General features: G+C 42.3%; 1 protein-coding gene across 1 annotated transcript in view; it reads right to left on the bottom strand.

Annotated features, from left to right (window-relative positions):
- Positions 1-5991: 5991 nt before the first annotated feature.
- Positions 5992-12728, bottom strand: part of T265_00461 (hypothetical protein) — a gene marked incomplete at both ends in the record, with an annotated part of 48357 nt that continues 41620 nt past the window's right edge. The window contains 2 exons of the mRNA XM_009164234.1: positions 5992-6671; positions 12169-12681. Of these exons, the coding sequence (XP_009162498.1) occupies positions 6535-6671; positions 12169-12681 (650 nt within the window). The remainder of the gene's footprint in view (positions 6672-12168; positions 12682-12728) is intronic.

The following is a 12728-nucleotide window of genomic DNA, read 5'->3' as shown; positions in this document are numbered from 1 at the left end:
TGGATTGGAGGGAGAGTGCGTAAGTTCAGCTAACTAGAGTGGCCACGGACGAGTGCGACCTACCAGGTAGATGACCAGTTTCTGTCGACCTTATAAGTAGCACAGTACTATGTTTAGAGGATTGTTTAATGAGCCGTAGAATGTAAATAGTGTTGCTGAGCCTTGTAGCTCTCTGACAGCGACCTCACCGAACAGCAGAAGTTCCAGCTACTAGTTTTCCGGCTTGTGCTTCTCGAAATCAGTGTTGCCTAAATGTGGTAGAAATGTGCACTATGGTTTGGTTCTGTGCATGTGGATTGATTAAAACAGAGGAATAAGCAACTATTTTAATGTAAATCTACGAGGTGCTAATTGAAGCCAGTGGAAAAGACCAAAGAGTGAGGCAGTTTTCAAGATAGCCAGTGCGTTCTTCTTTGAGAGGCCGACTTTGGCGGTTAGACCACTTGCGGTCATGTAGACGCTCAACCGGGCTTGGTGTCGTGCTATGGCAGATAAATCATGAGGGAATTAAAACGAGGTGAAATTTACCCGTCTCGATGCCTGCAATAACCTATGCTTTTTGGTCACGCAGCAGTTATTCTGTTCACCGATTTCGGCAACTAGCTTACAAACGTTCCGTCACCGTGTGAGGAGACATCAATAGTGGGCGGTTGGATGGATAGTTACTCGCACAAACGCTGATATAGTTTCTTTGGTACCTATAACAACCAAACGCTAATAACAAGCGCTCTGAGAACCATATAAACAGAAGTGAACTTAAAGGAAACGCAGCGAACTGTAGATGTCTCCGCATATGTTGGCGAGACGTTTCCAAGGTGGCTGGCAGGCTTGGCGAACAAATCAGCCATCATCTGGTTAAAAACCAGTGAATGCGTTTGAGCTACCGGTAATTCAGCACTGCCAATAAGCCTGTATTTTATCATCGTCAGCTGATCTATTCATCTAAAATAGAAACTACACTGGTAAGCTATTATTGTGAAAAGTCGAATTCCAGTGACGCGACCAGGTACAATTCGTCACGTCAGTGATAGGTCTTAATACATTGCGGGTTTCAACAACAAGGGAGGATATTGTGTTGAAGGTTTAACGTCCTAGAGGAGTGTCATTTAGAACATTGTCAATAAATGCCATTTATACAGAGGCTATTGGGATATCCAATAAATAAAAAACTTATTTTGGTCTTGATTGCCTCGTTTTTTGCAAGCCCTACTGTTAGTGTTCAATGCCTGTCGTTTTCACTAATCGTGCTTGTGTTTTCCACTCCGAAATGACAAAACAACTTATTCTGAGTACATTGTGCATAACTTCAGAAGTTCACTTAGTTTACTCAACCATGAAGGCACTAAAAAGGGGATATTGTTGTTTAAAGTGAGGTATATTGAACGGTTAAATGGTGCGACGGTCGATTTCTGACTTTTTCAGTGATCTGTATTGTGCCATTGGGAAAAGAAAGACGGAAAAACGGACAGGTCAAAGTAGACTACAAGATTTACATGATGCAAAACAGGTTTGCAAAATATTTATTCAGCCAGGGAGATTTTCATGAGATTTTACATGATATGAGCAAGCCTGTTAATGCCCACTTCAATGTGTTTCTACCTCCCAAGAACTCTGCTATTGCAGTGAGGCCTTTCTGCAGAGATTATCTCATCGTACACTATTCCTCAAATAACGTTATCTTAGAAACACCAAGGTCAAGAAGGCCGAACCGCTCCCTACCAGAACAGCATCTGGTCAGGTGCAATATTACATTAGTTTGAATTCTGTTTGTAGACTGTCGCCCTCATACTGACCCTTGTGTCATTCAGTGTGCTCCCTTTCATATATCATGAAGAAGCCTCGTTAACTTTTCATAAGTTCATGAAACATACGTTCGTTTCTTATGATATCCTTGACGAATGAAACATATCAGGACAATGGCTTACTATTCTGGTTGGGTACATAATGTCCATCTATGGTATGCGTTGAAATATAACACTTAATCAAACTAGATTAACGGGATATTTCAGTGTACAAGAAATTCGTTTTCAAGGTATTTATCTATTCAACTCCGGCTGTTTTCTGAGGCCTTTCACGCGATACAATACCGTAACTAATTGTATAGCCAGTAAGTGTCCATTTTTCCGTCTCGTATTAGGTGTTTTATGCAACCAGAGTCTCCCTAGTACAACTTTGTGTCCTAATGACGATTCATTGAATGCAAGACGAAACGTAGTCACGAGCTGTTATCTACGTATCGTGACAGGGAATGCGTGATCAGGATAGGCTTTCGCTGTGTTTAAACAGTGGTCAGCATAATGGATGACATACACTGCACGTGCTGCCCCAACCTCGGATGTTAGGAACCTCTTTTCATGAGACAAGATAGCGTGCATTGGAATGGTCAGAACATAGACTTTGAATACAGCGATTTCGTCTCACAGAACGAGCAGATGGATCAACCAGCGAATTCAATTATTTCTGCTCAACCGTGCTTTTGGTGCTCTGCTGAGTGAGCCGACTTCCTGGTTATGAGCAAAGAGACCAGAGTTCCCACCGAATCTAGCTAGTTTCCATGGTTTGTACAAGAACAGAAATGCGAAGTTCCGTGGTACTGGTGATAATGCTTAAGACTTGTACGGATTTGAAAGCCGGGTGCTGAATGAATGCAGCCTACAGTGATGCTTGCATCAAAATGTAGTAAGGGTATTGTTCGGATCAGCTTTCACGTGCCGTCTTTTGTGATAGCTTTTTTTAGTATCTCGACATTTAGCGGGACAAGTGATTTGAGAATCAGAAAACTGAAACACTGGTGGCAAATAGTGTTTATGGGTTTTTGTTACATTCTGACATTTTGTTTGACAGCTAGGAGATGTGTCGAGTGATGTATGCCGTCTTCCACATGTTGAAAGTATGCAGACGACGACTGGGTTTGCTTTTGTGACAGAAAAAACGGAAAAAATCCTGGGTTATGCCCAGACTAAATCTTCCTCCGTGGACAGAATTATTCACATCCATGACGGTCTCGTTTGACCAACCCTCCTGTTCTGGGACAACTATTCCCTGATTGCTAAGAAGAAATTCAAAGATGCTTACTGGGTCCTGCTGTGTTTATAGATTTTCGCGCACCGACGGTTCCTCCGTACATCTTAATTTAACCGAACACCCATTGTCGGATTGAACGTCTCCACCAGTCACACTGCCCTACGTTGTTTGTTGGAGAACTACACTGCGCTGAGTATAATTCTACTGACATACGAACATATTCAAATATGTCTGGTTTTCACACTTACTAGAACTGTGCTGTGTTCTCAAGTGTTCTCCAAACGATTTGGCCGAGTGTGTTTACACTTCACTTAAAATCTTGCGTAAACCAACCATGTTTTCATATTAGTCCATTAAATCACAACCTGATAATGGTTAGCTTTTGTGATTTTGTATCTACTCTAATGCAGAGATAATCGCCACATAATATTATCGATCCACACCAGTCGTTCAAACTAGGGGTGACCTGGATCACCCTATTGTCGCACGTATACTGATCGATTTTACCGTTTACTATACTACCTTATAATACTACCTTATAATGCCTGAGGTTGATGGGCTTACTTGGAGCACCTCTGTCAACCAAACTTTGTCTTCTAAAGGTCCAGATTCTCAAAAATACTTCATGACAAAACCCAGCGTGATACCTCTGTGCAAGAAGCACAGGTATCTGGTTGCAGTTGCCAAGAACACTGGTATAGTTGGCTACCGTGTATCGCTTCAGTGGCCCTAGTACGGATAAAATGTTCATCGCAAACGTTAGGATCACATGCCACAGTTCTTTTTGCTTGAAAGTTTTTCTTAACTGGTCAGTTAAACTGAAACTGGCCCAGTGATGGATTAGCATTCTAACTAGTACATGTGGTTCTCAAAGGATCTAAAGAAAATTGATACAATTTATTATTGTTGGGTGCGTTCTTTTATTTGTCCCAGTCTATAAGTCCATTAAAATGAGATGCTTCGGTTTTTGTTCAGCTTGCATTGCTTACTTAGTCCCCGTACTCGCTTGTCATAGTTATTGATTAAGTAGGTTTCAAACGCTCGTTGAGGAAAGACTGACAAACGTCATTAGGAACGCACCCGAGGTCCATACTGTACGTCATCGTTAGTAACCTAAACTAATCTCTTGAGGACAAGAGAAGCAGACTTTGTTGATAGTATTGTAGGAACACCTATGAAAGTTTCCAACGTCAACTAGAATTACTTCAAATGAACACTGTGGTTATCTTTTCAGTATAACGTGGGCACTCGACCAAGAAAAATGTAGGCTAAAAGGGCTTGCCAGACCTTTTCAAACATTTGATAGCCAAACTGATGAATTCCTGCATGACTCCCTGCGAGTTTTGAAAAAAGCAGCCTGCTTTGATTCTGTGTGCTTCCACTTTTAAGAACGAATGATAAACACAACAATGAGTAGACTGGTTGTCTCCTTGTTTGTTGTCACTCGCTACTCTTATCTACTTTCAGAGGCCGTTTTGTTTGAGTAAGTACACGGGCTTTCGATCTTCAAAGTCTTTTGTGCAAGAACACACATTGTTCAGATAGCGTTTAACCAATGGGTTGTCGTTTCCCAGAAAATCTAAGGCTGTGATATGTATTAATGCATAGCGGAGTGAGTAAGTATGGTTTCGAAAATGCCTTTAGGAGCACTCGAAGCGTTTTAAGGGCTTCTACTACAGAAGTCAAAGGGAACTAACTGATGTTGAATGACACCACCGTAGTCCTAATGGTGTAGTAAGATAATTTATGTCTGGCTGTGCAGTAGGCACCTCATTTGCACAAACGTTCAGCAACACAACCTACAATAGCGTGAACGCAGCGTAGTTTTAGTTTGAACTCTCCGTGGCTATCTATTCGTTTCGCTGATATTACTGTTGACGGTGGTACTTCCGTCTATAGTGATGATAATGAAGCTGGAGATAGTTGTATTGTTGATGGTGAGAGTATCGGTGACGAGCATGTGACGGGGCCGTGCGTGACTTGCAGAAATGAAAACCCAGGCATCAAATTAGAACATTTTTCTTTCATACGAGACACTTATGGCAGTTGCTGTCAACACCCGGATGAGCATACATAGTAAATATCATAATGATATGCGGTATTCAGGGGTTAGCGTTTAAAAATTTCTTCCTCAGTATAGTCCCAATTGTGCTGTTGAGAAACCTTCATGTTTTCTGATGCTCATACCTTGGCTGAATCAGCATGCTTGTATTGATTAAGAATCCTGGTCATCTGAGACACAAAACCGCTGGACTTCGAATGACGCTGTACATTCCCGTTTAGGCAGTTACTTTTTAGGGGGAAGGGCGTAGTCTAACAAAATGTACTGTAAACGAAGGCATTTATTAAGGCTTACTGATGCTTGTTAGATATGTTGTTGGTGAACTAATCATTCCCCGTTGAAAGGTTACTCATGAGAACCTGCTGGGTGACAGATCATTTGCAACGAGATTTTTGCTACTATGTCATCTATGGTCTGGTCTGGCAATCACTAGGTCATAAGACTGTCGGGACAAAGGCGAGAGCTTTGGTGTGGCTGAGCCGTATGAGCTATACCACAACTATCCGATCAAGTCCAAAGATAAGGCTAGGTAGTTTCCATGATCGAGACCACTCAGGTAAAACAATATAAATGATCATCGCCGGCCTGAGGTTTGTCCGAATGGGTCAGCAGCTGGTCAAAAAGTTTGGTTAACAAATTTTGACTGATTACTGTTTCCTCAACGGTCATGTCATTCCACTTCAGTTTCAGGCGATCAGGTGAAAACGAATATATGACCAGCTTTGTATGCAAATTCATCTAAGCTGTGTTAAACGTTTAGGAGCCTGAGGTTTATCACAGGTGTTGAGAAAATAACGAGAGGAAAACCAATCCTTTAGTAGCTCCTTCGATTTCCAAGAGGCTGACCAGATCATCCGCATCAGATCTCAAACCAACCCTGGTTATTGAGCAGAAAGAAACAAGAGTGACCCTACATCTTTCGTAGCTTTTGGGAAGCATCGCATATGCGGCAACATTAACAATCCAATGGATCTCACTAAATGCTTGACTGGCACCATTCAAAATGTCGAAGGATCGATAAAACACGGATAAAAAGGGTAAGAAGGAGTGGGAGCAGGTGGTTAGGTAGTTAGAAGCAATAAAACACGAAATTAACTCTTTTCTACATAAAACCAACAAATGCATAACTGTGATGGGTTACCGTGGTGCTGCTCTTTTCAAAAAATAATTCAGTTATGGTCTGAGGAGATCGAAACTATGTGTTTTGTTCACAAGTGTCAACAAGTTCGTCGTACTTGTTCCTTCCATTCATTAGAGGATCCGAAAATGAAGTGGTGCAACGACTTGGTTAGATATGTCGTCACACGAAAGCGGAACAAAGTACAGACGAAACAAGGGAACTGAGTGACTTCGGTTATTTCGATCCGACAGAGAGGAGAGATTGTGGGTGTTTGGGTACAAGGCTACACTAAACGTCGGTCACTGCTCTTTCAGCTTACACATGACGTTTAACTCGCTGTTTGGGCTACTTTGAACTTGACAGGCCTCCAGCCCGATTGCGTGCTTTCCGTATCAAACCCAGTGTTAATTGACTCTGAATCGATCGATCCCAGTCCCGGACTGACAGCGAACATTGGAGGAGCGTCTACAAAAAATCAAAGCAAAAGTAGAGCTAACAACTGACACATTCAGAGTTCACGTAATATTCTTTGCTTTGTGACATTGCTTCAAACGTATTGACCGACGTCTTTGGTCATTCGGTTTATCAGTTGTTTGTACTTCCGTAATTGAATCAATGCGCTCTAAGTGGGACATGCATCACCTGACCACCCAAAGCAATGGTCACTGCACCGAAAAACAGGTGTGTATTGCTTCCGCTGGAAGGACAAAATATAATCCCGGCCTGTCCTAACAGGCCATATGACTGGCCTGAACCGTGTTCATTCATTTTTACAAATCGGAAGAGGGGTATTAAGGTATTCAAACAATTTTCTCATAACAGTACATTCTGTCTTTATAAACTCAAAATGTCACGTGAGTATGATCCATCGTTGATAGTAGAATAGCTTAATACTACGGATGGATGTTGTGCATGACTATACAACACTATTACAGGAAACCGTTTCATGCAAGCCCGTGGTCAGAGGACACCACATTTTCAACAGTGCCTACGTAGCTTTGAATTCGACTGTTGTCGTGCACCCGTGAATAAGGTTCACACTAGTGGCTCATTATGGAGACGATTTCCTCGTGATTAACGGGTACCACACCCGGACCTTAGTTAAGTAGCCTCAAATAACTGCTACCGTAAATCCAATTGTTCACAAGATTGCTGGAAATGCTTCGACAGCTCACAACCGGATTCACCCTTCCTGGAGTTGGCGCGGCCCCGAGTTTCCAACAAACTAATGTCCTGCTCGAACCCACATTTTACCAAATACACTGATTTGCATGTCAATTTAGTTTTCACGGTAGGCTCACCTGAGTTTCTCGTTTGTGATGTTATCTTTCATCTGTTTGTGCTGCACAAAGACCGCCTCATCTCTCAGTTGGTACGGCATTGGGGATATCGCAATATATTTTCAGGCGTGTCAACGATCAAAACCAAACAGATATCAGGAAGAGTATATAAATGGAATTTCTTACAATTTTGTTTCTAATAGAACACAAGGCTGACGGAGGAAACTCAGGAACTGCGTGTCACATCGTTTAATGACTCTTGGTTTGTTAGCTCCAACCCCAAGCTAAGTGATAAATATGCATTAGTTACTATACATGGTGTTGATCTTATTCGGCCGGGCAAACATATACTGAAATCACAATGAGCCATGATAAAGCACCACGGAAAGATGGCCTTTTCATAAATAAATCAATGATTAAAGAATTGAAATAACAACTACAGAGAAATGTTGCCTGTTAGTGTTGCCTGTTAATGTTGCCTGTTGTGCACATTTGGTGACCATTGACCTAATATTGACCTTTGCATGTCGGTTAATAACTTCATATAGTTTAATTCGGCTGGCTCCTGAGTGAGAATATGCTGCTCACAGCTTCCAAAATGCAGTCACTGGTATCAGGTCTCGTTCACGATGGTTTATTCAACAGCAGAGGAATGAAGACTGGTACAGATGTTACCACCGTGCGACTATAGTGCGCACCCACCGAGATTGTAAGTCCTGTCAGAGGACCGTACATACTAACTTAATGGCCTTTCATATGACTGGACGATACGAGACGGCTTGGCAGAGGGCATGAGCTGTGAAGTCCCTGTTTTGTTCAGTATCAACTCACCCAGGCTGAGCTAAATGGAGCATAGTAGTGGGAGCAGCGGTCTTAGTGGCTATGCACTTTAGTCGTCTATTTTTACCCGCTCACTTGGTGACGCTATCAACAAGTTTTCTTTTATCACTAAATGACGGACCTAATAATACTATGTATAGAAAGAGTACACGCATCTATGCACCATTTGAACAGATAACTGAGTAAGTGCAAAATCATGCCAGGTTTGTGAGTTCTCAGTTAGAACATACCATTGTTAGACCGGCATGAAACACATTTATAAAAAGACTGCAAAGTACTAACGATGAAAAAAGTTTGTATTGTTGTGACACAATGGTCGTTTAGGTGGGGCAGTGTAAGTAGTGTGATGAATTTCGCTTGAGTCAGTAGCTTCTCTGCACATGCCATTGGCATGTTGGCAGTCGGCGGTTTTAGTTGTGCAACAAGACTGCCAATGACTGACTAAGTTCAACTAAAGGAACTGGTATCAAAATATCTAATTACCTATAACATAATTACTCACCGTGATCTAATTACCTATAACATAATTACTCACCGTGAAAGACCACTATATGTTCTACTGATTCCATCTGCTGAGTTAATTCTGCAGTATGTGTTTACATTTAGAACAAAATTTCTCAAAAGATACCTGACAGCAAAGCTAGTTTCAGGAGATTTTCTTACGTCTCTATCTATAACAGGAGCAAACTCAAAGCAACCAGCCTTGAAACATCCTAGAGAAGAAAAAGCATCAATACGATTACCTTTTGTAGGTGACCTCATAGTCATTAATGTCACGTTAACAGCCGCACTAAGTCCTACGTATCTTGCCGCTCAAACATGACTCTGTTCACCGGCCAGTACACCCCAGTTACCCAGTGTTGTTGCCGTTCATTTCACCTGCCAGTGTAGTGACGGCTTGGTAGAATAGATCGCTGTTTATATGGAAGAAATGGCTGAGTACCTTCTAAAAAGTGCCTAAGATTTCGTGCAACGGCAGTCTTCAGGGAAGCAGAAAGAACAACCGAGATTCGGGTCCATAGATTGCAAGACACACTTTGAGGACGGTTCATCTGTTTGCCTCAGTCGGTCATCAAAGTCTTGTTGCACACTCAAAATCACTGAATGCTGAGATTCGGTAGAGTTTTATTGTTTAAAAAGTAGCCATTGCACAGGAGCAGTTGCCTCAAGTTTTCTGTTTACCGTACTAGTGATAACACCACCCCATTTGTGTCTGATTGTTTTTTCAACTGTTGCTGTGCCGTTTACCATTTTGGTGACTGACGAATGCGAATGAAAGTTCAACCTCGTCTCGACGTTCCTATCAAATGAATTGAGGGAGTCGATTCCTAAACCATTTACAGACCCTCTAACGTGTATGATTCTACATCGATTAACCAGTAGAGCCAATTTTGTTAACTTCCACCGTATAGGCTAATTTTTGAAGTTCGGGCTTACGCTGCTTGATACAGTAAGAAACCGCTGATCGTTTCCTACGTTGACCATCCCACGTTGATCGTTTACTCTAAGGGCAGTCTGATTTGCTTAGCTATTAAAAGTACACGTGCACGAAAACCTCTGAAAATCGGACATGCCCTCTCTGGAACTTGTCGACACTAAAAACCACGGGATTTTGAAATCCCTGAAGTCTTAGACACCCGAGCATTCATAAAGTTGTTTTTCGGTAGATAAGTGTGTATTGGCCACATTGATCAAACTCCAAACAGAAATTCACTCCTGTGGTATTCGAGTGTTTTTAAGCTGTATTACTTGGCTAGCAACTCCGCCAATCTCCATTAGTTCAACAAAACAGAGGTTGAAACTATCGGTGTCGGGTTAAGTTGGACTGAACTGGCCTCCACGGCCTTGGCTGAAAATTGCAATGACCATTTGTGCAGGGAAGGGATGTAAATTTCTGTGATATACTTTGTAACAACATAAGAACTGCTCGATGAGAGCTTGCAGAAGGCAAATGTCGAAGTAGACGTTGTGATCAGATACAACATGCTGGGGACAGATTGTAGGAAGTTGACTTAGATTTTGGCCACCCCAAGAGAGGGTGTGACCTCTAACTTCAAATCGAAACCCTTATTTGCGGAGAAAATGCAATCTGCTTGACCAAGTCAAGTTTATGCTCCGGATATATGGGTTGGATGCAGTCCAACCACATCGTTTATTAATAATGGAAGTTGAATTCATTATGCAGTGGACCGATGTAGGTTTTCGGAATCGGCACATAGGAATATGTCACTATCATTCGGCACAAGACAGTTGCCTTCGGAAATAATGTTTTCATAGATGCATGTCTGATGAGCTTTTTAGATGAATGGGGGAAGGACCAGAGGATAAACAAAACAGAAAATCTTTAAATCATCAGAACACCTAAACAGCAGCTCATAATTACCAGCACATGCGGGAACAGTTAAACATCGAGAGCCCATGTTGTTTGTGACAAAGCGCAAGGTTACACATACGGTTGTCTACTGTTAGTGTAAAGAAAGGGCGGTTAGTACAACGACCGTCACGGGAAATCACGTTGTGCACCTTTTGGGTTAGGCACTTCGAGGTGTTTTGGGTGTTAAAAGGAGGTAATCATGTTCACACTCCCATGGAAAGAACCCTAAGGAGCAATCAAATCATGCCCTTTATAGATAGACAAATAAATCTAATAAGGTTCACATTCATATGGATTCTGTGGTCAGCTGTAATTTGATTTGCCTTGCTTCGTATGGAAACAGTCGTTCAATGTCATTTCTGATCCCATTACAAGGTTGAAACAGCATCAAACCCACGAGTGTTCACGAATTTGGTTTGCTTTCTTATGCCACAAATCGTTTTAGGTTTTTTCACTTGCGTCCTAATATAAGTTTCGCTGTGACCTGCTTGGTTGTCTGATTAAAGCGAACTGGCTAGTATCCCAGTTTCCCAGGGTGATACTGGGAGTAATAAGCAAAATAACTGTCATGACAGACAAGCAGCGAATTCACAATGAACAAGGAATGTTCAGCAAAGAAACCTAGTTAGGCTGATCGTTGTAGGGGGAGTATTGCCACATGAACGCTTTGATCAAATATTATCTCTATTCGAGTAGGTCAGATGTTTAGTACAGTACCATTCAGTCTTTCTACCAGCATCATTCACGTAGAGTTATTGAGGAAGTACAGGATGTTCAGCAGAGTGCAAGCAGACACTGACCAAGATTTTCGTGCCAAAATGGGGTAAGGATACGTCAAAAATTTTCACAGAAAATGCCACACCTAGGGGTCCGGTATGAATCTAAATTTCCAGATATGTAAGAAGTGCGTGTTACTGGTAGAAAAAACCCTAAATGGCTTTTTTAAACATGGGCGATAACCGACCGGACCAATCACACTGGTTGAAGAAATCGGGATTCCATTCGATCCTAATATCACTAATAAATCTGGGTTAAGGTCGAAATGTCTAATAGTTGCCATTTTGTGCACAAGATACTGCATGCACTCGAACATTTCGGTAAACGCTTCTCTTCTGTGGTGCTTGTAGGCGCCCCAATATGAAGAGTACAAAATAGTGAAGATGAATGCCAATCAAGATTTTGCCCCCTGTACAGCCGTTTCATCCACGATGTGGATTATCGGCAGCGTGAATATCGCGAGCCTCTAGCGTGCTGAAACCCGCTACCTACGGGCTAGTAGTTGAAGAGTAAACCGTTTTGCCTCGAGCGGCCCAACAAAAGTGCGAATACAGTACGGCGGCACTCAAATTTCAATAATGAAATCCACATCACATGGTCAAGTATTGAATGGCTGCTTTAGTGACGACTTCTCAGATGTGGTGTGGATTATTCTCCTTTCTGAACTATTTGTGAATCTAAATATACTTACTGTTTGCAGCTGAATACTGTCCAAATGGTTTGGGCATCGCCTCCGTTACCGCAGTTTCCGGTTCGGGTTGCGACAATGCACGCTCGTCAACTAGAGACGTTTTGGGTTTGCCGGCCGCATCAGTATGACTCAGGTCAACATGGATAGGTTTAGGCTTTGCTTGGCTGATTGGTGTCTTTTGTGGTAGCTTCGAAGGTAACTTTACTCTGTGCTCCTCTTTCAATGAAGGACCAAAAGCTGCTACAGCGACTGGCTGTGCGACAGAACTGCCCCCATTTTCACTAGCCTCAGCATCCCACTTCTTAGCACGAGCATGTCGTTTGGCGAACATCTGGGCCCCTCGGCTGTCGGACGTGTATAGGGCAGTGGCAATGTCAAAACATTTTTGCGGATCCAAGTCTGCGTGGCGATTTTTGGGAAATACTTTGATTTTCTCCAGAAATTCTTGCACTGTCTTGGGTTGACCCGGCAACATTGGTGGAGGTGGTGGAATCGGAACCGTAGGTTTGTTTACTGGCTGAAGACCAGGAAAACTTGGTGGGGGTGGAGGGGGAGGTGGT

This window comes from Opisthorchis viverrini (genome assembly GCF_000715545.1).
Source record: "Opisthorchis viverrini unplaced genomic scaffold opera_v5_4, whole genome shotgun sequence".
Lineage (NCBI taxonomy): Eukaryota > Metazoa > Platyhelminthes > Trematoda > Opisthorchiida > Opisthorchiidae > Opisthorchis > Opisthorchis viverrini.
This window is presented reverse-complemented; position numbering and strand designations above follow the sequence as displayed.